Raw genomic sequence first — 26,722 nt, 5'->3', positions numbered from 1 at the left:
TATACATATATATATATATGTAAATATATATAATTTTTGTTTGGCAGAACTGGAGATTGAACTCAGTGCCTTGCACTTGGTAGGCACTCTACTACTTGAGCCATGCCCCAGTCCTTTTTGCTTTTTTTCAGATAGGGTCATAAGCTAACTTTGCCCAGGCTGGTCTAGAACTGAGATCCTCCTACCTCCACTTGAGTAGCTGGGATCACAATATGCCCAGCTTTTATTTTTTTGTTGGAGGGGGGAGTGGAGTGGGTACTGGGGTTTGAACTCAGTAGAGTACACTTGCCCACAGGTGCTCTACCACTTGAGCCATCCCATCAGCTCCTTTTTGTGTTGGGTATTTTTGAGATAGAGTCTCAGTTGTTTTTTTTTTAACCAGGGCTGACTTGAACTTTGATATTCCCGATCTCTGTCAAGTAGCTAGGATTACAGGTATGAGTCACTGGTGCCTGGCTCAACTTGTTTCCTGAAACAGGAACATACTTCTTTTTGCCAGGGCTGGTCTCAAATTGTGATTCACCTATCTCTGCCTCCTGAGTAGCTGGGATTACTGGCACACGCACCACCACACTCAGCCCCAAAAACATTACTCTTAAATTGTTAATTATTAAATTATTGAAAATAAAAATTCATAGTTTTCATTTATCTGTGAAAAAACTTGTGAAGAATTACAAAAACCTTGAGGAATCAACCTTTGATTTAATGCAGGTTTTTTTCCAAATAGTTGTTTAATTTGTATGCTAAATTTTCATATACAAATGTTACTGAATGAAAAGACACTTATGCACAAAGATTGGTAAAAGAATTTTATTAGTGGCCTAAGGGGGGACTGTTGCACTCTACTAAAAGAAAAGCATCTTTTCACATCTTATTCAACCTAACAAAGTATTTATTTGCAACTTTACCTGCATGGCTGCAGTATTACACTATGAAGAACACCTTCCTTTCAAACATACTTTGGTGCAATTATACAGGAGACACTTCTTCCTCCAGCAAAGAAAAATACTAACTCAGAAGGAAATAATGTCATTAGTACCAAGTTTCTGTTATCACTTGGTAAAGTAAAAGACTGCAACAAAAATCAAAACGGTATGCTGTGTAACATGTAAAGATGAGGCATCTGCCACAATTTCAGCCAGACATTGGTAGGAATGCATCAGCATCTGGGTGTGACTCATTGCAGTCTTCACATATGACAGGTGAAGCTGTACCACAATGAAGAATCTCATTTATGCACGAGAAATTCGGATATTGGACTCTTAACACAGAAAATCATCTCTTGGGTCTTAGTAATTAATATACAAACAGATAGAAAAAAAAACTGCCTTAAGAAAAATTTCACAATTGTTTGACTAAACATCTCAAACATTTTTATCACAGCTTTCATACATTAAAAAAGTCTCCTCCAGAGATGAAGCTCCTTTATGAAATAAAACCTAGTCGCTGTCATCTGACCCATGTTCTGAGCCTCGATCTGAGGCCTCATTGTTGGATCCCTCTGGTTCCGATTCATTTCCAGAGCCTTGGGCAGAACCCTCATTCTCAGAGCCCCGCTCTGATTCGTGATCTGACTCAGCACTAGGAGAGGCCGGGCGAGAGTCGTTCTCTGAACCTCCGGAGGGGCTTCTCCCGGACTGCACGGACTCATTGTCTGACTGCTCAGAGCCTGAGGGCCTTCTCTTTCTGGACGGCTGGTCACTGTCCGAATCCTCATCTGACTGTTGTCTTCGGGACCTCCGAGGACTGCCGGCCTCACTGCCAGTCTTGTTCTGGTTGTCATCAGAGTCGCTCTCAGATGAGGTGTGTCTCTTTAGCCGTTCATCCTCATCTGAGTCGCTGTTGCTGTTGCTGTTCCTGGGATGTCTGGCAGAGATAAGCATAAGTTAGAGACTGAGGACTCTGCACTTAAAAAAAAAAAAAGGGCACTCAGTGTTGTGTATCTTGACCTGGGTGGTGGTTACACAGGTGTTCATGCTGCGATACTTGTTTTGTGTGCTATTTTGTAAACGTAAGATACTTCATTGTAAAAAAAGGATTAAAAATGACAGCATATGGAACTTCAGCAACAAATCAGCATACAAAAAGGAAAGGATAACTCTAACTGGGTCATGTCAGGCACTTTGGTCAGAATGAAGCATTTCCCAATTTCAAGTACAAAATTATGAAAATGAAGGGATGCATTTGTTTACCTTATCAACAAATTAATAGCCACCAACGCCGTATCTGGAATCTCAAATGCCTGTCTAGAGTTTGAAGTTCCAAAACTGAAAAGTGGGACACTTCCCTGTCCTACTACCTGCTATCTGTGCTGACACCCGCCAGACAGTGAAGTCACTACTTCTTCCTGGGATCTGCTAATGTACCAAGTCCTCCCCACCACAGTGAGACTCAAAACTGGAAGCTGGGCTAAAAGGGCCCTTCAGCTTACTGCCTTTGCTCCCAAGCTCCCCCACCTCCCTTTGGCATCTTTCAGAGTTTTGGTTTTCATGACATATTCCAAGAAAAGAACATTGACACACAGAGTCCAGTCGAGGAAGGTGAAGGAGGGGAAATCTATTATTCTTATCACAAACCAAAACATCACTACAGATGGAAAAAAGGCTCTTTGTGTCTAAATCTGAAAGAAACTATACATATTACATACCTGTAACCGCTTAGGGAGAACATGACCAAGAGTAACTAAGAAAGACACTCTACATATATGTATCAAAGGCCTGTGTGTCCTGTCATCCAATTCATTTCATTCCAGCTTGTCAGGACAAAGTTCAGATGACCAAGTGGCTCAAATAAACTTGGCCTTAACCTCAGGCACAGGGCTGGTAGCATCTCAGCCTCATATTGGACCTTTCTACCTTCACATTTTAATGGAACTCATTCATTGAAAACTGCACATTTCATTCCCCTGATCAGAAAAAAGAGATTCCAAGAAGGTAGAGAGAAGACATCGTGGCACAGTGACCATCCAGTTACCTGTTTCTTCCAGATTTTGAGAGTCTGTTTTCCTTCTTATTAGAACAAAGCAAAGCACATTTTCCTTAGTACAGACAAGCTGATTAGCAACCACTTTTGGTTTGCTCACATCATTAGAGGACTACATCAAGAGGAAAATTCCTACCCTTCATCAGCAATTTTCAGTTTATCTTCATCTGAAGAATCATCACTTGATGATATTATGGCTTTGGATTTTATTTTTCCCTTCATTGAAGGAGGCAGACGTTCTGGCTTGGGCTAAAGGAAGAATGTCCAACATAACAGATTAGCCAAGACTCTTGCATTAACTAGGACATTTTATTAAATTGGGCTTGCATTATAATAACACAATAAATATCTATCAATAAACTATGAAAACAAGCATTTGTACTGGAAGAAGCTGCATGGAAAGGACATATGCTAGTGTTCTACAATATTCTAATGTCTATGGGGGACAGAAAAACAGTACTGCAAACTTACAGCCTTTTTCTTCTCTGCTTTTGGTGGACGGCGCTTCTTTGGTTTTGGGCCATTTTCTGTTTCATCATCATCAGATCCTTCTTCACCCTTTGGAGGTCTTAAACAATGAACAGCAAGTTTGTCAACAGGCTGGGAATGTAGGCCAGCACATGCCTAGCATGAGTGAGGCTCTGGGTTCAATCTCCAGCATCTCCTCCCACCAAAAAAAAAAAAAATTGTCAAGAGCCACTCATGCCAATAAAATTTAAGACTGGAGGAAGCCAGGGATAAGAAAGAGTAATAGAGGGGACAAATATGATCAAAGTACATGATATGCATGCATGAAAATATCACAATGAAACCCTCTGTATAATTAATATATGCTAATAAAAACACTCCCTCCCAAAAAAGTCTAAGACTACTTTGCAACAAAGTAGTCCCCTGCGGTATGGGTGCTGGCCGTAACTTACTCTGTGGCACACATAAAGCCATGTATTTATGCAATGTCTGCTGCCTAACTTGTTACTGCTGAGCTTCCTCACTCACCTGCATTAGAATCTGTGTATGGTGAAGTGATTGAGAATGTGAGAAAAGCCCCAGGCCCCTGACCTCCTCTTTCTGCCTTCTCAGTACTGATTCCAGCCTGTTACTAATGTCCTCACCACAGCTCCACTTACACAGGTCTGTGTGTGAATGAATTTGCTGGGTTCTTTCCCAAGGTCTGGAAGGGCAGACCAAGGTCTGGAAGGAAAAGATAGCTGAATGGAGGCTCCCAGGCAGGAAAGCATCATGAGCTAGGGGACAGACAGTTTGAGGCACTTCCATGTGAAAGATGGCAAGGCACACTGAGTCTTATAGCAGATCACACTAGGTGTTGTTGCTTGCTTGTTTTTTTTTACACTGGGTAGTTTAAAAGACACTTTCACCTTCACACATTCACATTTTGGGCACTGAATAAAAACATGCCTTTTCACAGATGAAATATGCTTGGTGACTTTTCAGAGCTCATACGTGCACAGTTAGTGTGGATATAATGTAAGTCTGCTCCTTCTACATTACATACATTTTCCAATGAATGTAATAATTTTTAAGACACAAAAATGGCAATAGTGACTAGCTTGGTAGCTCACAGGAAGAAAGCTGTGGAGATGTATGGGAATGAAGTACTCAGGGCATTGTGAAAGGAAGTCTATCTTTGGATTAAAGCAGGATTTAGGGACACAAAGGTTTCACTGTTTGTGAAGATTAAGTGGTTACCAGGTATTCGCAAATTCTAAACAAAGATTCAGAAAGTGAAAGGACATTTGCCCCTCTTAAAAGGTTATTTAAAACATTAATGATGATATTACCTTCTCCTCTTCTTCTTCTTTCTCTCACCACCCTCCTCATCTTCACCCTCTTGTTCACTACCACTGCCTTTTCTTCTCTTCTTCTTCTTGGATATAGGTAGGTCGTCATCAGTGTCATCATTGACAAATTCATCAAACTCGCCTCCTTTCTTAGATCGCTACAATCCAAGCAAGACCACAATCAGCTATTTCTAGGCTGGTGTGATGTGGCTGGACTGGTAAGATGTAGGAGGACCCATATAGTGTTCTTCAACCACTTGACAAGTGAAGGATCTCTTACTAAGTCTCATGGAAGAAGGCCTTGGCTAGGCCCATGTTTTAAAGACTTCTAATGGGAAGACTATCTCAGTTGGTTAAAACTTTGCGAAAGTCATCACCTGCTTAAGTGCTCACTTCAAGGCAAGAGACACTTAGCTAATTTTGGAATGCATTTCTAAATACATTTGACTCAGGATGGGGTTATGTCCTGATAAACATGCTGTAAGTTAAAAATGCATTTAATACATTCAACTTACTAAATATTATAGCTTAGCTCCACAGTACACTGCAGAGTAATGGCTGTTTACCTAATGGCTGTTTACCTTTGTGACCATGTAGCTGCTGGAAACAGCAGGTTCACTACCCCTGCCCAGCACTATAAGAGTATCACACCACATCTCCCCAGCCTGGGAAAAGATCAAAATTCAAAGTATGATTTCATTTTGCACCTTTGTAGAATAAAAAAATTTGTAAATTAAACCATCATTAAGTTAGGGACCATCTGAGAGGTGTAGCTCAGTGGGAGAGCTCTTGTGTAGCATGCATGAGGCCCTGGGTTCAACGTCAGCAACACACACATATACAAAAAGAGCCAGGACCATCTGTACTGGATATCATAGCTAAGAACCAAGTACTGAGTAAATTTAACCAATTATCTTCATTTCTGAAAGCCAAAAGACAGAGCCTGATATCTCCAGTGACAGCAGGAGTCCTCTCTTACCCGTCCACCACCACCTCTTTTTTTCTCCTTTGTTGCCTCAGTCTCGCCAGTAAACATAAGAATATTTTTGGTCTTCTCCACATACTGGGCTCGTTGTTCCAAAAGTTTCTTTTGCTCTTCCTTTTCTCTGAGACGTTTCTCTTCCTATGAGGAAAAAGAGTAGGGGAAAAAAACCTATTAAAATATTCTTACGATTAAAAAAACCCTCATGGTTATAATTCTAAACAGAGAACTCTTTTCCCCTAACATGCAATGTGCATGGATGCACACAGTTCTTTAATTCTAGTGTAAGTAAACAACATTACAGATACCTGTTCTTTAAGAAGTTTCTGTCTTAATAGCTCCTTTTCTTGCTCTTGCTTGGCCCGCAATTCCCGTTCTTCTTCATCTTGCTTCCGTGCCCGGGCCACATGGTATTGGGCCTGACTCAGTAAGTCAGAGCACTGTCTAGAACATTTTAGATTTAGAGAAACACTGCCACAGTCAGTATATATTTTTTATTTTAATATATTTAAATTTTTTAACAGTATATTTGGGAATATCTGTTTTCCTTATAAACATTTAAGAAATTTGAAGCAGGACGATTAGATGTTACCTATGTCTTAGTTAGCAAAACTAACGTTTTTAAAAATCAAAACCCAATACTATCAACTGTGTTGTTTCCAAATTATAAATATCCTCATATGGCATGCTAAAAATATTTCCAATGTAATCTTCAAATATGACTGAAGACTCAGGAATCCTATCTTGACTTTGGTGACACAGCTGACACTAATAAAAAAGTATTATTCCCTATAACTTAAGTACTTTTACTAATCAATTTTGCCAAATCCCCTGAAAAGGCCTCTCCCCGAGAGGACTGTAAAGACTGACTCCTGAAGGCCAAGAACCGCTGTTCATTACTGTGACACACTCTCAGTCCACACCAGTATCACTGCCTCTGATAAAGTCACCCTCCATAAATAGTTGCATTACCTGGCTTCTGTAGCAGCAAGGGCTAAATCGAATCTCATTTTATCTCCCACTTTACTCAAGTAACTGAAGTATCTACATGGATTGAGAAAATAAAAGACTTACAAAGAAGATTCCAATGAAGTAAGGCCTTTTAGATTTTTAATATGTTCTACAAAAATAGTCTGAGAAGAGGCTTAAATATTTACTATTTTACACGAATTTATTTAATGCATCAAGGACTACCATCTCAATAGGAAAATCCTATGTGCAGTTCATTTTAAAAAAGACTCATCAGCAAGCTACTCAGTATGTTTAAGAAAACAAAATTCATCAGAAAAGGCAAAAATATAATTAATATTATCAGTACATTCACAAATAACTAAAAAATTCAGCAGTAAATATTTTAAAAACACTAGATTTAGAAAACATGTCAGCATGGAGGTTAGGAACCTCAGGCCATGAAAGCACTTACAATTTATCAGACAAGGCAAGAAATGTTAAACAAGAATGTAAATATGGTTGGACAAAACCTGAAGAGATGTTAGGGCTTTTTTTGTTTGGTGGTGCTGAGGATTAAACCCAGGGCTTCGTGCATGCTAGGCAAACATTCAACCACTGAGCTACATCCCCGGTCCCAAGATAGCAGGTTTTAATTTCACATGCATTGAGTTACCAAATAAATACTAAAAGGTTAAATACATTTTGAACTGAGCTGACTAAATCTATTAAGCAAAATTTAAGTGTTCAGATCTTAATCCTAGCTCAGTGAAAATCAACATCCCATAAAGACACACTGGATGTGAAAAATAAAACCAACATAAGAGTCTAAAAATTTTACATGTGTAAAATGTTGGATCATATTCCTGCCAGATTAGTGGAACATCTTAGGTAAGCTTGCACATATAGCTAGCCAGCTCTAGGGGTCAGGCTACACCAGCCATATCTGGCAGGAGGCTGATTAAAGTTTGGTGCCATCTGGTGGCAACTGTCTACTTTGGCCTAAATAGTGCCAGAATGATTCTAATGGTTACTTTTATTTTAATTTTTTTGGCAGTACTGGAGCTTGGACTCAGGACCTTGTGCTCAGTAGGCAGATGCTCTATCACTTGAGCCATGCCTTCAGCCCCTAAAAGTTATTTTTTGAAGGAACTGATTTTCGGAACGTTTTGTTTTAAAGAAACAAATTATTTCCAAAGTCGTTTCTACAAAATACTTACCTGTGTGCAAGCTCCAGTTCTTTCACAGCATTAAGTACTTCCTTCAGGTTACTTTTTTCATCTTTCAGGACAGAGGTAGCTAATCTTTGTAAGACTAAAGCTACATTAAACATAAGAACTGTATCACTGGGTGCCACATGTCTAGCCTGTAAACAAAAAAACAAGCAAATATTTCATATGATGTAATGTCATGAAAAGGTTTTTAATCAAATTAAGAGTGCTAGTACATATATATGTGAATATGCATACAAAATAATTTAAAAATACAATGCAGTAAAGGAATGGATGGGAATAATGGTGAGTGATTCCTACTACCTTCAGCAAAGTTTGCTTGCATTCCTGTAACTTGCCACACTTGAAGAGGGCCCGGGCCAAATACAGCACAACTTCAGTATTTTGGTGCTTATAGAACTTTCTGAGGCAATTCTCGTACTAGAAAAAAAGAAAGAGTTAATTAAAAAATACAACAGGAATTAATGATATTTCCATTTTTGTAGTAAAATTTCAAGAAAATCTCTGTAGAAAGGTATTCTGTCCTTTGATGGTGAATTTCAAAGAATAATTTGGGAAATGATTTTGACATTCATCAGGATACCTTTTTATAACATAAAAATCTGGTTAAAGGTAAAATAGATTTATGAAATAGTTTTTCCCACTTAAAATTTGGATCAACACAGAAAGAAAGGTAAACAGATTGGAAACCCTTTTTCTTTCTTTCTTTCTTCTTTCTCCTTCCTTCCTTCCTTCCTCCCTCACTCTCTCCCTTCCTCTCTCTCTCTCTCTCACCCTCTCTTTCTTTCTTTCTTTCTTTCCTCTCACTCTCTCTCTCTCTGTCTCTCTCTCTATTGCAGTACTGGAGATCAAAACCAGGGCCTTGTGCATGCTAGGCTAGTGCATACCACAGCCACACCCTCAGCCTGCAAACCCTTTTCCATATATTTAACGGTACTATCTAGAATCCATTTGTTGGCCACTTGTTAGAAACCACGTGCCACCTGGATCTTTTGGGTTGTACTCTTTACCATCTTTCTTTAGGATTTGTAGCACCTACTGGCAACAAGCATAAAAGTCTGTTTGTTAACCTGGGAAAACCAACATACTAACACCAGTGTTAATTTTGACATGAACATGGCACTTTTTGACCATGAATACATCTTGTAATGGGTTACCAAAAAAATAATTTTATGGAAAATGGTTAATAGTTTTTCACTGAATATCCTAGTGATTAACTTGCATTTATAAGAGGCAGTGTTATTGTTCTGCAGATCAAGAAGGCTTGTCTCAAAGAGTCCAATCTCTGAGGCTACCACATGCAATCTGGATTCTGTAAGTCCCTGTGAATAGTGCCTTTTCAATGCTCTGAACATGGGTAATAATCTACTCATTTTAGAAAAACCACTTCCCAAAGCCTAGACTGTTCTTTTCTCCTGCCTTTTGTAAGAAGCATGTTCTTGCTGCCATAGTACAACCAAGAGCCCCACAGCCTTTTTACTTTTCATTATGTTACAGACTATGCTGAGTATGACTTTTATTTCAAATTCAAGCACTCAACAAATTTGATAAATATAGCAAAATTCTACAGGCATGAAACCTTCTCACAGAGTTTTTCATTTTCTTTTTAAAAATTAAGACCTGAAAGCTGGGTGCAGTGGAATGAGTCTATTGTTTCAGCTGCTTGGGAGACTGAGGTGGGAGAATCACTTGAGCCTAGGCATTCGAAATTGGCCTGGGCAACATAGAGACTCCATCTCAAAAAAAAAAAAAAAAACCATAAAAAGTAAGTAATTTAGCCTTTCTGAAACTCAGTTCAGTTTCAGAAACTGAGTAAATAAATACTAAATCCTCCTATTTACTGGGTAAATACCTACTAGTATTCTAGGCACATTAGTGTCGAGTCCTTTTCATACTGGATCCTCACAAAATTCTGTGAGGTTAAGGTACAATGACCTCCATTTTACAGACAGGAAAACTGGGTCAAAGAGGATGTTCTTTGCCCAAGGCATGTAATTAGTGATGGAACCAGGATTCATATCCATCTGGACACCAAAGCCTGGCCTTATTATGTAATTACAATCCTCTGCACAGACACAGTATCAGAAGGGATGGCATGCAGCATTCCAGATACAGCCAGAATGGTTGAGAAAGTATCTGTTCATCAACAAACACGACACACAAATATTTTGAAAGATAAGACATTACCATCTGAACAGCGCTGATGTACTGCTTTTGCTCCACATAGATGTGTGCTAAGTTCAACCACACATCACTGATATCTGCTGTTGCTTCTCTTACTTGGGCAAACACATCTCGAGCTTCACGGAAATATCCTTTATGGGCCAAAACAGCTCCTAAAATTAGTTTTAAAAAGCTCACATTTTAAGAATTTCCTAATTGTAGCCAGAAAAACAGAAAAACAGTAAATCTTTTTTTTTTTTTTTTTGAGGGACTTGGGTTTAAACTCAGGGCTTCCTGCTTACAAGGCAGGTGCTTGCAGAGCAGGCATGCTACTTGAGGCACACCTCCAGCTCTACAAGTCTGATTTTAAAAAACTGTACTGAGTACATTGGGTGGGGAAAAGTGATCTACGAACATTTCTCCAAAAGCATTCATTTCACAAATCATTATGGATACCCAAGTCTTATAATCACCTATGCCATTAGCAGCATACAGATTCTTTGCATCATTTCTGAGTACTTGTTTGTAGATGGCCAGAGCACGATCCTGATGACGCTTTTCCTATAAGAAAAAAGCATTATTAAAAAAAATTCAAACCAAGATGCAGAATATCACTTTTGTTTTTAAAGAAAAGAGGAGATTACCTTTTCTCTGTCTCGGGTAGGCTGATGCAAAGTTTGGAGCCACACATTGCCAAGGGCCAGCATAGAGTAAGTGTCACTCTGTGTGGATGGCTGTTTTAATATTCTCTCAAATTTCTTCTGGCCTGGTCCCCATTCTTGTTTTGCCAAATGAAGATTACCAATCAAAGACCAAGCATCTGGATGATCCTAAAACACATACATGAAGTAAAATCTGTAATTTAGATTGTCAGAGGGCAATCATCTTTCCACAATAGTTAACAACTGAAGAGGTTTTACAAGCTACATTTCAACAATGATTTTCGAACTGAAAATCTGTTAGTGAGTTGCAAAATCAACTTACTGTATATAGTTATCATCATACAAAATGCAATCAAATGGAATAAAGCAAAATTTATCAATATACTGCCATTGGCAAGAACAAATAATGATTTGCAAACTTTAATTAGTTTGTACACACACTTACACTTACAAATACATGTGTACTAATCTGTCATGTGCAATCTATTCTTACTGTGGGCCACAATCAGAAAGTTTAAATAACCTCTCTGGTTCCTTTCAAAATTAAGATACTATGACTTCATAAACTTTTCTCACAGGATACTAACTAAATGCCAAGTCAGGTCATACTGTTGACCTGACAGGTGAAAGGACAGGGTAGGAGAAAGGAAGAAGAAACAAAAAGGAGGGAAATACAAGCGATTTATATAAAAATATGGTCTCTATTATCACATGATTAATAATGCAATCTACTATACTCCTTAGTACCTTTAACAAGAAAATGAAAAAAACCCAAGACATCAAAAACCACAGATATCAGGTTACTAGAAACATGATAGCCACTAAAAGGAAAGGGGGTTAAAAAGTAAAAATTATTACTCAAAACTGAGTTAACATCACCAACCTGATTAATCTGAAGAGCTTCTTTAAACCAATCTGAAGCTTCATAAAAATTTCCTTTATCTCTGGCCATGGCTCCTAGACGTAAATAGCCTGAAAACATACATTTAAAAGGTCTCATGTTCAAAATATTAGATAAAAGGATTACAATTGTGTTTTGCTCATCCATCCATACAAGGAATAGACAAATCTCACAGATGAATAAACAGCTAACATCTATCTAACAAGTTAAAGAGTAGTTTTATCACCACTTGACTAAGTCTTATGTGTAAAATCTAAGATTCATCTCTTCCACTCCACTCTCAATACTAGCACATTGCTCCAAGTCCTTATCTCAAGCTAAGTTATTTAAAAAGCTTAAAGGACTGCAGGTGTGGTTCAAGTGGTAGAGCACCTGCCTGGCAAGCGTGAAGGCCTGAGTTCAAACCTTAGTACTATTAAAAAAAAAAAAAGAGCTTAGAGCTTTTTTCCTCTCCAATGTATACCACTGCCAGTTATATTTTCTTAAAAAACTACCTGTCATATGACAAAATAGTGAAAACAAAGACTATTAGGGACCATTGGTTAGAAGATCGAGGTTCTAACTGTGGTTCTTCCACTTAAATAACAATATAGCACCACACACACACACACACACACACACACACAAATATAAAAGTTGTTTTCTTTAGAAAATGTGTCCTCAAAAAACCAATAATGATAAAATAAAAAATTATGAAAAATAAAAAATCAACCAATAATGGATCACTACTGCCCAATTTAAACTCAGTCTGGTATTTGACTAAAATCTTATTTATAAAGAAGAATACGTAAATAAATCTTATTTATTCTAAATCACTTTGCATCCATGATGGGCAAGACAAATGCCAAGCTAATAGCTTCTGATTTGACTAGAGTCAAACCTCAAGTTTTCAGTTCCTGTAAATAAAGTGCAGTAGCCCCTTACTCTTGAGGGATTCACATCCCAGCAGATCCCCAGTAGATGCCTGAAACTGCAGATGGCACTAAACCCTGTGCACACTGCCTTTTCCTACAGATACATGCCTATGATAAAGCTTAATTTATAAATTAGGCACAATAAAAGGTTAACAGTAATTAATAATAAACCAGATATGACAACATACTGCCATAAAAGTTCTGTGACTATGCTCTTGCTCGTTCTCAAAATACCTTATAATATTGCAGATCTTAGTAACCTCAGCATATGTTTTCCTTTCTTTATCAAGTCAAATACTTTTACCTGTTCACTTAAAGGAAGCCCTGAGTTTAAACCCCAGTACCACCAAAACACAAAATCAAAATTCTTACAGTCAACATAATTAGGATGCTCTCGCAAGATGTTTTTATACAGTTTCTCTGCTTCATGGAATTCGCACATTGCCTCATACAACCTGGCTAAATTGTACGAGGTAGTGACAGAAATGGCATTGTAATAGTGCTCATCATGCTCAGCTTCTGCCTTGGCACGATCCAATGAAGCCAAAAAATATTTCTATGAGGAAGAAAAGAAAATTACATTGGTACAATACTTGGTTGATATATCTAAAATGTATGCATTCAACTCGATCAAGTGTGAAAGAAAGCAAGGTTTCTATCTTCCTACCTTTGCCTCCCCTAGGTTTCCAAGTCTAAAATGCAGGGCACCAACGTTATTCAGAATCTCAGGGGGGACATCTGCTTGCACTTTTTCCTGAAGGATTCGTGTTGCTGTTCCATAGGCTGAAAGGGCACCCTGTGTTTTTATGGTGAACAGAATAAGGTAGATGTGTAAATCAAAGAGAAATACTACACCAGCTCACAAAAACCCCACATCATGTAGGAGATGAAAAGCATGAATACAATACCTGTATATCAGTCTGTTCTAAGATTTGTGCCAATTCAATCCAAGCTTCAACATCATCAGGATACTGTTCTGTGACCTTCTTCAAATGGCCCTGGGATAGATGAGATCATTAAACTAACACTGTCAAAGTAAAAACTGTGGCTATTTCAACCTGCTTAATGAGTCAACTGTTATCTAACGTAGAATAAGTTCAGTTAATTAAACTGCCTCTATCATCGCTCTACTAGCAGTAACAAGAAATGAGGGTTGTGGTCTCAGGATAGCAAACAGAAAATAACTATGACTTAAAAATACGTACCTTGGCAATATCTCTTTTTTCTTGATCTTCTGAGGCAGCATAGAGAGAGCCAAGAATTTTCATAGTTTCATAATTGTTAGGATACGCTTTCAAAACTTTCTCAAAGCACTGAGATGCATTTTCCTTGTCACCTCGATAAATGTACATCTGTCCCAAACCAAAAAATGGTAGCACAAAAGAGGATGAGGCAAACTGTGTGGCTTGATAGTAGTACTGAAAAGCTTGGTCATAATCTTCCTAAAATGAAAATAAGACAAAAGTGTTAAAAAGACCCAAAAAAATCTATAAATAAAAAGACTAGATGTTTAGAGAAGTTATAAAATTATCTTACCTGAACATGGAATGATCTAGCCAGTTGATAGCAACTTTCCGCCTGCATAGCCTCCACTTCTGTATTATGGAATGCATGGAGAGCCAGGTGCTGGACTTTACTGTAGTCCTGAATAACAAGGGTCAGAAGATCAACTGAATGATGTTGTAAGATAGCTTGGAGAGCTGCTTTATCCTAAGCAGTTACACCTCATTTGCCTATAAGGTATATTTTCATCTTCCTCCCCTAAATAGTTGTCCTTTTATAACATTTATAACCTCAAGCTTAATAATTCATCATGAAAAGGGAGCCAGAGACTGTTAGTAGCTGTGTAGGCGATTAAAACTCTTACCTCAGTTCTGCTCATCTACAAAACAGGGACAAGATTATTTATCTCATAAGGTTGTTGTGAAGATTACACAGGTAAATACCTGGGGTGCACTTTTAACAAAGCTGAGGATTTAGTAAGCACTGAATGCATACTGAACAGCTCTTATTAATAAGATGGACATGTTTGTGAACTTTTACCTAAATAGTTATTTAATTAAAGTTCTTGATACAATTTAGTACCTGTTTTCAATATAGCAGATTAAACTTTCATGTTTATTGTACAAGAACTTTGCCAGAGAAATCTTGGATTTAGTATTTTAAGAAATCTAAAATACTATTACTTTTATAGAATTGTGGCAACTTTAAAAATCATGATCAATATGCAAAAATAAACAAACAAAAATGTCAACTCCTCACTGCCTGTGTAAGTGGATGCAAACTGTATTACGTACTATTAGTTACTACTTGGGTCTCATACATTGCCTATCGTAAGCTCTCCAGATGCTCTGTTCTCACTGCACCAAACTGCTGGGCCTATTGACAGACCTGTGCCTTTCCCCTTTCTACTAGTGACTGCCTCCTAAAAACCTAGTTTATCAGCTATTTCGCTGTGGTGAAAACCCTCCTTAACCACTTGCTCACTTCCTCATTTCTCTATCTTAAGTGGGTGGAGACTTTTATTTTAATATTTACATTTGCTTACATGCCTGTTTTCGAAGAAACTGAACTCCTTGAGTGCAGAACCCATGTCTTCCTCAACTTTGCATCCTGTCATGGTGTTGGTCACAGTACAAGGGTCAATAAATATTAAGTGAATGAAGAATGAACAAATGGACTCATCCCTGGGTAAGTAATACAAGCCCTAATTTGGAAAAATCTCTAACATTTGCAAATTTCCTTCCAAGTTAAACAACAGTAAAGTATCGATTTCATACTGGAAAATAAAAATCAGGACTTAAAAATAAATGACTACTACCTTTTTGAAGAAAAAGTGATTTGCCAAGTGGTTCAATACCATAGGGTTGCTAGGGTCAATAGTGTAGGCTCTGGAAAGAAGCTGGACACCATTTTTGATGGAATCAGCCTAAAAGACAACATTGCAACAAAGCAGAGTGAAAATATTATTCAATTAGCACTTCCCAATGTTTTCTTTACAGTCTCAAGAAATACAATTGTATAATCTTGGTTCAGACACCAACATATAGCTCTCATTTTACCAAAGATGAAAATGTCAAATAATTAATTACCAAACTGTTAGAATTTAGTTTTCTTAACAAACTTCATTATAGAAGCACACCCACTGTAAAGAACTCTAACCCTAACCCTTATCTCTGATATTGGGTGGATGTAATAAATATATTTGATAGAACAGTCTTAAATACTGTATACCAACTCTAGGGTAAATGATATAAAATATTCCAAAAAAACTACATTTTCAACAGCTTTATTAAGCTCTGTAAAACTGTACACTGTGAATGATCAGTATGTTATGCTGAGATAAGATGGCAACTTGTGCCATTTCATTATTGTGACAGGAACTAGAAGCCTCTTGATAATTCTTAAATATCAATACTGCATTTGTAATAAAATCCCCCTTTTAATTCACAGTATTGTTTCTTGGAGGGGGGCTGTGTTACTTTTTCCCTCTTCTTTTTTGCTCAGTGCTTGCTTGAGATTTATCAGTCCCTGCCTCAGCTGTCTTTTTGGTGTGGTGGACATTTCTGGGTTATCCAACAGCCATTTTACTCTTTTTTTTTTTTTCTTTTGTGGTACAAGAGTTTGAACTCAGGGCTTTGTGCTTCCTAGGCAGGTACTCTACCGCATGAACCATTCTGCCAGTCCCATTTTCTCCCTCTTATACTGCTAAAAGAACAGAGATTTTTGCCTTTGGAGCCCTTTTGATTTTGAGAAGGAAAGTCTCAGGAGATCAATCAAACCAGTCAAGATGAGCTATTCCTTTCTCTGGAGACTGGTCTGAAGGCAGACGCTCTCAGCTGGGCACAATGTAATTTTTTGGTTATCACAACTAGGGAGATGCAATTGGCATTTAGTGAGTAGAAGTCATGAATGCCACTAAACATCTAGGACAAATAAGAATTATCTGTCCTACAATAAACAATTATCTAGCTAAAAACATCAACAGCACTGGTGCTGATAATGTTGGTAATTCCATATAAGAAGCATGAAAGGGAGCTTCCTTCTCAATATAAAAGAGCTTCTCTTGTTATCTTTTGGGGGCAGTATTAGGGTTTGCAATTAGGGCCTTGTGCTTGCTAGGCAGGTATTCTACCACTTGAGTCACTCTGCCAGTTGTTTGTGTGTGTTGGGTGTTTTTGAGATAGGGTCTTGCTTTTTTTTTTGGGTGGGGGGGTTGACCTTGAACTGTGATCCTCCTGATCTCTGCCTCCCCAGTAGCTAGGATTATAGTCATGAGCCACCAGTGCCTGGATAGACAGAACTTCTCTTAAGAGAACATCTTCTACCCTTTCCCTTCACTCCCTCCTTATAGGATCAATGTAATAATAAGATGCCTGGAGATGTAGCAGCCATCTGTGACAGAGGTAACAGACATGACAAAGAAAGACTGTACATTAACGAAGGGTATATGATTTTATTTTTTAGTTTTATTTATTTATTTATTTATTTTTGGTGGCACTGCGATTTGAACTCAAGGCCTTATACTTGCTAGGCATGTGCTCTTACCACTTGAGCCATTCTGCCAGACCTTTTTGTGATGGTTTTTTTTCAAGTTAGGGTCTGACAAACTATTTCCCAGGGGCTGGCTTCAAACCTCAATCCTCCTGATCTCTGCTTCCTGAGCTAGCCAGAATTACAGGCATGAGCCACTGGCACTGAATGATGTTTTTAAAACAATGGTTTGATGACACTAGTGCAAGTCTGAGACCCTAGACACCTGGCTCAATAACTATTAAGATCCTTAGTTTTGGTCACTGGAGTGTTTTTTGTAGACGTAGAGCAACCTCATTTGGTGGAGACACAATACCTGAATTCTGAGGCTATCCTACTAGTGTGAACAGTGAATATTTTGCCACAGAAATATTAGTTTGCTTTTGGAGTGATGCCCCAATGACAGCAGTGATGTATTTTATGAGGTAAGGTACCATGGTGTCTTTTTTATAATCTGAAATCTTGATTTCTAAGACATACCTGGTCCCAAGAGGTTTAGATGAAAGACATAGACCTGACAAATCAGTCAGAAACTAGGCATTTTCCCTCACATACCTCTTTATTGTTGAGTTCTAGAACAGCCAGTCCAACCAGTGCTCCCACACATTTGGAATTAAGTTCCAGGGCTCTGCTGAAGGCCAGACGAGCTTTCTCTAGTTTGTTAAGTTTCACAAAGCAATGGCCCATTCCTAAACGAACTTCGGCTAAATAAATAAATACATTTAATATTTTAAGAAAATAAAATCAAGCATTCAATATGTCAAACCAGGGAGGTTTTAGAGTTCAATGACAAAAATGCTTAAACGTTCTCTATTTATAAGTTGCAAAATCCCCTAAATTAGCCTCAATATAGATAGTCTATAAAACCTCTTGGCCTGAAACCTGGTTTCAAAAGTGGTATGATTTAGTCATTCTCCACCTCTTTTCCTTACAATAGGTACCTTTCCCACGAGCAAACAGAATACACATAACACTGGTATTTTTGTCTTCCAATACCCCTGCTACACTGTATCTTCATTCTGAAGAGCAATTTTTAACCAGAGGACAAAAGTTCCATCAAGACCTTAAATATGTGTCTGATGACACATATTTATTCATTCCCTTCAGAACTATGCACATACATTCTACCTTATTTCAAGGCCATGTCAGAACCCAAACACGTCCCTGTGTAAGGCCAACCTCTCCCTCTCCACCGGTCACTAGATTCCTTCTCATCTATTTGAGGATACTATTCCAGCAACCCTCTCTACTTTTTCATAAAGCATCATAAAATCCTTTCTTTCTACTGTATCACTGTCAGCCATGTACAAACATTCCACCTTAAAAAATCCTCTCTTGATTCCATTTCCCTTTGTAGTTGCCAACTCATTCATGTTCTTCACTTGAAGGCAACAGAGATGCCTGCATACCCATGTTTGTTGCAGTACTGTTCACAATAGCCAAGCTATCAGCCTAGGTATCCATCAACAGATGAGTAAAGAAAATCCGGTACACATACACAAGACTATTATTCAGCCATAAAGAATAATTATGTCATTTGCAGGAAAATGGATAGAACTATGGAGATCATCATGTTAAATAAAGTAAGTCAGACTCAGGAAGACAAATACCACATTTTCTCTCATATGTGGAATCTACATTTTTTTTTAAAAGGGATCACAATAAAACCCATATAAAAATTTTAAGAAAGTTTCAAAAGGGGGAAGATTGGGGGATAAGAAAGAATAGTGGGGTAAATATGGTTAAAATATATTATATGCGTGTACAGAAATATCACAATGACCACTTCCATTTTGCGTAATTAATATACACCAATGCGGTAGTGTGGGGGGGACCAAAACTCCTTGGAAGGGCTGACACTTGCTGCCGCTAATTTTCCTTTCTTCTTCTCGAGTCCTCTCTAACTAGGTGGTCATTCCTATCACACAAAGTAAAACTCTTTTGTCAAGGTCACTAATGATTTGTGTATTACTAAATCCAATCATCAACTTTCCATCCCTATTTTATTTGGCCTGAGAATAGAATGTGATGCTGTCCGTCACCCACTCTTTGAATCATTTTACATTTGGCTTCAAGGACACTGCAATTAACTTGTCTTCTTCCCATACCTTTAGCTGCTCCTTCTCAGACTCCTTTGCTAGCTCGTCCTCATTTTCTCAAACTCTAAATGGCAGAGAGCCTAGGGCTCCATCCCTAGACTTCTTTTCTGTCTACACTCACTCCCCTGGTGACTTCATTAGTCTTATGGCTTTTCTACCATCTGTATGTTGATGACTTCCAAATTCATTTCTTCATCCCAGACCTCTTTGATAAACTCCAAGACAAAGGTCTGACTTCTTCACCTGTTGCCTTTGAAAGGAACTTAAACTTTTATCATGTCTATCAGTAGTTCCTCCTGAACTACTTTCCAAAAGTAGTAAAATGTAACAGCACTCTTTTGATTTTGTTTTCAGGAGTTACCTCTGACTTTTGCTCTTTTTGCCTCAGACATCAAATCTATTCTATCAGCTCTCTCTTCAAAATACAACTAGAATCTGACCAGGTATACCAGCTCCGCTACTACCACCCTAGTGTGAGCCACAGTCATCTGTGATCTGAATGACTGCAGTAACCTTCTTCCTGGTCTTATACTTCTGTCCTTGCCCCCTCAACCTCATACCCCACTCTAGTCTCAAATCAGCAGCCCAAATGATTCTCTGAAATATCAGTCAGTCCATGTCATTCCTCAGCCCAAGCCTCCCAATGGTTATTGCTGTCAGAGCAAAAGCTGAAATTCTTATGATAACCACAGATGCCCTACATTAGTACTGGGTTGTATCTTTGATCTCATTTCTTACTACTCAGTCATCTCCTTCTCTCCATTTCAGATACACTGGCCTCCTCACTATTTCTTAAACTTACCAGACATCTTTCTTTGGGACCCTTGTACTTTCTGTCTTCTCTCTCTGGGAATAACATTCTCCCAAATATATGCATGGCCCTTAGTTATTTTAGGGCTTCACACAAATGTTAATTTGTTAATGAAACTTTGAGTTTCCCTGGTCATCCTTTCTAAACACCTCCCAGTGCTTCTCATATTGCTTTGTGTTTTATTGTTCTTCTTAACCCTTGCCAATATTTTACATAGTATATATTTTCCTCATTTATCTTCCCCACTGGAATGTGAATTACTTAAGGAAAGGAACTTCTCTGTCTCTATGGTTTATTGCTGCATTACCATGATTTATTACAGTGCCTGGCATATAGCTGGTACTCAATAAAAATCTGCTAAATGAATGATATTTTGGAAAGAAAGTAGTATAGGTAAAAAGATAATACGATTTACTACTCAGCTTTTAAAGAAAAAATAACACTAAGAATAAAATAATCTTGACTTTTATTTCACTACTCCAACAGTATCTATTCACAACTGACTTCATAAGCAACTATCAAATTTTCAGATTTTAAGCTAGATCATACACAGGCTTATACTTAAAAGTTTTTCTCTTACCTGGACATCCTGGGTTAGTACGCAATGCTTTCTTATAGTAAGCGAGAGCTCCTCTATAATCCTTCTTGTTGAAGGAAATGCAAGCTTTACCTGTAATGATTTTAGTTTGTTTTTTGTTAATGATTTTAAAAAATAAATAAGACTGTCTGATTAAGAAAAAATAAATCTACTATGCTTTACACTAACTTACCTAAATATATCTCTTGGTAAGGAAAGCTTGACACTAGTAAACAGGATTTCATACTAAAAACTTGTTTTCCATAGAGTATATTAATTCATTCCTAAAAATAGAATACCTTGTCTTTTGCTAAATGATATAAAGTAACAATTGAAATAGTTTATAGTTGTCTAAGTAGAGGTAATTTATTGAAGCAAATAATAAATTATTGATATGTTTTATTCCTGCAATTTCAACAATTTGTTCCAGATAGTTTCATGTTTAAAAGATAAAGTTCTATGTTGCTGTCCAGCTCAATTAAGGAGCTACTACAAAGATAACAGTATAGGAGTATACCGAAAAAACAAAAAAAACCAAAAGAGATTTCTAAGATAGTTGCCAAAGACCACTCACCAAGAAGGGCTGGAATATTATTTGGAGACTGGTTGAGTACAAAATGAAACTGTGCATCAGCTTGATCCATTTTGTCACCTTCAAGTAGGCAGAAGCATGCTCTTCCCAACAAATGGTTCTGTAAAGTAGTGTGCAGACTTTACTAAGAACTAGCTTAACTTACCATGAATGTGTAAAAGTAAAACGAAAACCACACAAGGAGGAGGTAGAGCATAATACAAATACTACAAAGTCCTCTACCAAGTGTATTGCTTGTAAGCTACCAATAACCAATTCTCAACTACAAAAAAGTCAAATCCCTTAAAATATACTTGAAATTTGTCTGGAAATGTTGGAATTATTGACTCAACATGTGGTTACGTTTTATACACTAAATTTGCCCATATCACTTTAATATTCTAAGGACTGAAGCAATTCCTTCTTCTTTGATTATAGAAACAATTTTTTTTTAAAATTCCTTCAAAAAAACTTGCTGCCTATCATACACATTTTGGTTTCATGTGTTTTTTTCTCATATCATAAATCCAAAGAAATTTATTTTACCTGATCATACATAATAATTTTATCAGCCATTGTATACAACAAGGTTGCCTGTGTAATAAGATCCTTCTTATTGTCCTTATTCTTTTCTTTTCGAGCCTGTTGTACATAATAGGCTGCCAATGTATCCAAACAAGTCATCTGGTCTTTTTCATGGTCTCTATAGTCCAAATTGCCATCTATACGTGCTGCTTCCAACAACTTCACAAACTCTTCTGTTTTTCCTTGCTTGTAGTACTCCAGCTAAAAGGTAAAGGCTGAAATCAGAATCACTAGAGCACATGGCCATATAACACAGATGTTAATAGCAGCTCTATTTGTAATAGCAAAAAGCTGGAAACAATCCAAGTATTAATCAACGAGGGAATGGATAAACAAACTGTAGAGTATCTGTGCAAAGGATGCTTCTCTGCAATAAAAAGGAGAGAGCTATTCATACATAACACAACATGGATAAATATCAAAATAACTGTGCTGAGAGAAAGAAGCCAGATCAAAAAAACCAGACAGTGTGATAATTCCATTCATATAAAACCAGAAAATGCAAAAAGCAGCTCAGTGGTTGCCTGGCATGGGGGGAGGGGGTTGGGACACCTTTGGGAGGATGGTTTCACAGGTGGATAGATAGGATAAAATGTATTGAGTGGTATACTTCAAATATGTGCAGTTTATTATAGATCAATTAGCCTTTGCAAAAGTTGTTAAGAAAGCTGAAAATGTTTCTAATCTGCTTATCTAGCAATAGTTGATTTTAAACTAAAATGTTCAAACAAGCAGAGCCTAAGAAAGAAAGTGATAATGGAAGACAAGTGGAAAAAAAAAACAACTTGAGTTCTGGTTCTAAATCTACAAAACTTACCTGTGATTTTGGTTTGTTACATAACTTCTCTGGCATCTGTTTCATTTATAAATACGAAGGGAATACCTATCACGTAACTAGCTACTATGGGTCACATACCATGCCAGGGACTTCACTTCAAATACCTTTTCTCTCAACTGTACAGACATACTATGAAGTGACTACTAACGTCACCGTACTTTAGATGAGTACACAGGCTCAGAAGTCAGATCATTTGTCTAAGGTCAGACTCAGCAGTCAACTTGAGACTTAAACAAAGTCAAAGACTACACTCTTTCCTCTGTAACAACCCATATCCCACAATGTCTCATCAGTTCATTCTATCAGACGTCCCATGCTACTCTTCCAATATTCCAATTTTTGGATAAATGCTGCTAAACAGGCACATGTATTTAAAAAAACAAAACAAAACCATTTTCTTCTAGTTGAAAAAAATGTGTAACAAAGATTAATGGCTTGGTCTCTAGGGAATAAGAAAAACGTTGCATGCATTTCCAGACAAGAAGGCACTTTTTGTCAATAAAAGTACTTCTTTGTATATCCACATGCAAAGGGAAGGCACTCTTTTTGTTGTTGTGTTCTTGTTACTTGCTTTTAAAATGGGGTCTTGCTATGTAGCCCAGGCTGATTCTCTTGCCTTAAGTCTCCTGAGTTGCTGTGATTACTGAAGTACACTGCCACATTTGGCTGGATGCTTTTAAGACTAGCCTTCTCAGAAAATAAAAGTAAATATTAATAAATGAACTTCAACAAATTAAAAAGCTTCTGTAAAGCAAAGGAAATAGTCACTAGAGTGAAGAAACTGTCTACAGAATGAGAAAAAAATCTTTCCCAATTAAAAGCTGGGCATGGGAGAGAGTACCTGTCATCCCAAGTAAGCAGGAAGTAAGGCATACCTAGGAGGATCGAAATGCAGGCCCACCCAAGCATAAATAAGAGACCCATTTAAAAAAATAACTATGGGCTAGAGGCATTGCTTAAGCAGTAGAGCACCTACCTAGAAAGCATGAAGTCACGAGTTCAAACCCCAATACTGGGGGAAAAAAAAAGTAAAGCAAAAAGTGTTGGAGGTGTGGCTCAAGTGTCAAGAGTACCTGCCTAGCAAGCCAAATGCCCTGAGTTTCAAAATCCAGTACGGCCAGCAAATAAACAAACAAAAAAACCAAAAGAACAACTAAGAAAAAGAACTACTATATGATTCAGCTATATATACCACTCCTTCATTTATACCCAAAGGAAACAAAGTCAGCATACAATAAAGATACCTGCACACCCATGTTTATTGCAGCACCATTCACAATAGCCAAACTATGGAATCAGCTTAGGAGTTCATCAACAGAATGGATAAAAATAGATAAAATGTGGTATATACACACACTGGAGTATTATTTAGCCATAAAGAATGAAATCACATCATTTGTAGGAAAACAGATGAAACTATAAATCATCATATTAAGTGAAAAAACTCAGATGCAGAAAGGCAGGTATCCCATGTCTTCTCATGTGGAAGCTAAAATAAAGAAAAAAAAGACAACCTTAAAGCAGTAAAGAGACTATGAGGAAAGGATAATGGGATGGGGGGGAAGGAGGAGAGGACAAGTTGGTACAGTGGATACCATGAAGCATGATGTATGCATGTATGTAACTGCTATAGTGAAATCCATTCATATGTATAATCAATATGCATTAATAATTATAATTAATTAGACTTGCTTAAGAGTTGGAATTGGAGACAAGCCCAATTCCAGACCTACTTCTCTGACCCTTCAAGATAATATTGGAAGTCTCTTATAAATGTTTTTAAAGCTACTGTGACACATCTGCTTAGAAGTAATGATTATAGTATTTACATTACCTATTCTCATAAAAAGGAAACATGGTACTGGGGGGTAGAGGGTATAGAATTTTAGGTTTTATACTGATTATACTGAGGATTTCCAATAATATTTGTATTATGAGGAGGACCAAACAAGACAAAAAGCCTAAGGCTGAGATAAACTTCACCCAAAGGGCTTTTGTGGGTCAACTGAAAACTAATCACCTCCTACAGTATTTTATGGAAAATGTTTTACTATTACGAGCAAGTACTGAGCAGCAATATCTACACAGCATATCTATCCATAAGCCAATCTTTTCTGAACAATCACTAAATAATTAAAACTCAATACAGAGTACTATATAACTTAAATGAATTTTGTCTTTATCAATATATACTAACTTACCAGCAGAGTAGCACATCAAGAAGCTGGCCTTACTGTTCCATAAATGGTAATACAATTAATTTTCATACAGATGGTACAACTGATTTATCACATACCCAAGAGGAAAGCACGTATTTTCCCAGTCAATAAATAAATAAATAAAATTGCATCATGAATACTGACCGCCAAAGCAATCCATATGTGCAGTTGTGTGTGTTCTTGTTTCAGAATACTGATAACTTCATCTCCCTCTGGTAATTGATCGAAGTCAAGTTCAATGACCTAAAACACAGAATGTAGGCTTTATCTCTTTTTTTCTTTTAAAAATTCACATTTTTTTCTTTAATTGCTGCTTTCCTTGAATATATATACACTTTCACCACGTGTTACTATTTAGGGAACACATGCCAAATAGGCTGTACTGTATTATTAAAGTAAAAGCACAGATCAGGAAACAAATCCTGCAGGTTGTCTCCACTCTAAAATTCTACAAATGCTTTGCTTACCCAAAACTAAAAAAACAAAGCCCTGCTTAACCAAACATCCAAGTGGTGCTAAGCACCCTGGAGACAGATGCCATAGGTCTGACACCTTGAGAAAGAAACAAGACCCTGGAGGCCATGAAAAGGTGAATACCACTGTACACCTAAGTCATGGAGGCAGCACTTGTGTGTCACAGACACTACTGAATTTGGGCACAAAGATAATAAGAAAATGTCCTGGAATCAGACAGTGAATATCCTAAAGACCACCAGATTTTTATGTGAATTATATCTTAATATTATGCTTCAAACAGAAATAAGACTGGACGGTAAAGCTGAGCGCTCTATGCAGACAGACCATAGGCCACCCACGATGGAGGTGTCGGTGAGGGTGGGGTGGGGGCGTTAATCCCACCAGGACTCAGTGGCAGCTCTATCTGAGCTCCATATCTGGCAGATGGAGCTGTATCTGGCAGGTACCACGACAAAGTCGAGATCTAAGCTAGAACCGGCGACCTCCTTCCTCTATATTCCCAGGGAAAGACGGCGAATGTGGGCAGCAGGCAGCACGGTGGCATCGGTGCCCCGCCTCTGTAATCCGCGAGATGCCTCAGTTTACCCGGCACTCTCACAACTCCCCCGCCCGTGATTAGGAAAAGAGCAGAGTATTGTCAAATAGACGCAGGTTGGAGGGGAACTTTCAGGATTCCTGCTCCGAGGGGTCGCGGTGACCCCAGCCCCGGATGGCGCAGGGCTGGGGGAGCAGGGGATCAGTTTCGGCTGGGGATCTCGATCGGGGCTCCTGCGGGAGAAGGATGCGTTCTCTTCGGAAACGAAGCGAGTGTGCTTCGTTGTGGGGGGGTGGGGGAGGCAGGTCGTCCAAGTTCATCGTCCCCACCCCCTCCACACTGGACACCTACCTCGTCAGTGTCCCGGAGGGGAATCTCTATGGAGCCCCGCGACATGATGAGATCGGAAGGCAAGCGGGCGTCTGGCCCCGCCGCTCCGCAGCCAGTAGTCCTCGCTTCTGGATAGTCCAGAGGTTAGTGACGGCTCGGGTTCCGACGGTGCCTGCCCGCCCGCGGCGCAGCCGGATCTTCGGCTGCTCCTTCCCGTCAGCCGCTTAAACAACGAGCAGCGGACGGCGACCGGCCACTTCCGGAGCCCCGCCCCCTGCCCCGGAAGCACTGCCCGCGGAGGGCGTGTCCGATACGAGCGCCGCCTGTGACTTCTGGTGTTTCCCTCTTTGGAATGACTGCTCCGAGGCTGTCAGCGTGTCGGCTGCAGGAGGCCGGAGAATCTGTGGGGCGCCGAAGGAACTGCGGCCTCGGAGTCTGAGCCCACACAAGCCCCAGCTTCGAGGCCGCAGGCACAAGCCCCAGCTCTGAGGGCGTGGCTGCTCCGCCCTGTAATGGGCGGGGCCTCTGATGACGCGGACTCTGTGGGAGGAGCCTGGTCAGCCT

At 38.5% G+C, this 26,722-nt stretch overlaps 1 protein-coding gene across 1 annotated transcript; it reads right to left on the bottom strand.

Moving 5' to 3' along the window:
* Nucleotides 1-796: 796 nt before the first annotated feature.
* Nucleotides 797-26,636, bottom strand: Ctr9 (CTR9 homolog, Paf1/RNA polymerase II complex component). The gene is made up of 25 exons (XM_020184348.2): nucleotides 26,180-26,636; nucleotides 24,961-25,059; nucleotides 21,721-21,960; nucleotides 21,178-21,295; nucleotides 20,607-20,696; nucleotides 17,672-17,820; nucleotides 15,405-15,512; nucleotides 14,120-14,227; nucleotides 13,789-14,025; nucleotides 13,492-13,581; nucleotides 13,251-13,379; nucleotides 12,956-13,139; nucleotides 11,652-11,740; nucleotides 10,751-10,936; nucleotides 10,580-10,667; nucleotides 10,131-10,279; nucleotides 8,247-8,363; nucleotides 7,932-8,077; nucleotides 6,736-6,807; nucleotides 6,072-6,207; nucleotides 5,761-5,904; nucleotides 4,782-4,939; nucleotides 3,454-3,550; nucleotides 3,119-3,231; nucleotides 797-1,866 (listed from the first exon to the last, which is right to left on the bottom strand). Exons 1-25 carry the CDS (start codon nucleotides 26,222-26,224, stop codon nucleotides 1,440-1,442), a joined length of 3,519 nt encoding a protein of 1,172 aa, XP_020039937.1. The 5' UTR covers nucleotides 26,225-26,636; the 3' UTR covers nucleotides 797-1,439.
* Between the last annotated feature and the right edge of the window lie 86 nt (nucleotides 26,637-26,722).

Source organism: Castor canadensis, chromosome 1, assembly GCF_047511655.1.
Source record: "Castor canadensis chromosome 1, mCasCan1.hap1v2, whole genome shotgun sequence".
Taxonomy (NCBI): Eukaryota; Metazoa; Chordata; class Mammalia; order Rodentia; family Castoridae; genus Castor; species Castor canadensis.
The sequence above is the reverse complement of the archived record's forward strand: the minus strand, read 5'-3'. Positions and strand labels throughout refer to the sequence as shown.

Excerpts from the sequence above, each read along its gene's own strand:
- Ctr9 (XM_020184348.2), bottom strand. The coding sequence starts at position 26,224 with ATGTCGCGGGGCTCCATAGAGATTCCCCTCCGGGACACTGACGAG. Across the intron at positions 21,296-21,720 it reads AAATTATTATGTATGATCAG|AACCATTTGTTGGGAAGAGC; the intron begins GTAAAATAAATT and ends ACTACTTTACAG. Across the intron at positions 11,741-12,955 it reads GCATCCTAATTATGTTGACT|GCTATTTACGTCTAGGAGCC; the intron begins GTAAGAATTTTG and ends GTATGTTTTCAG.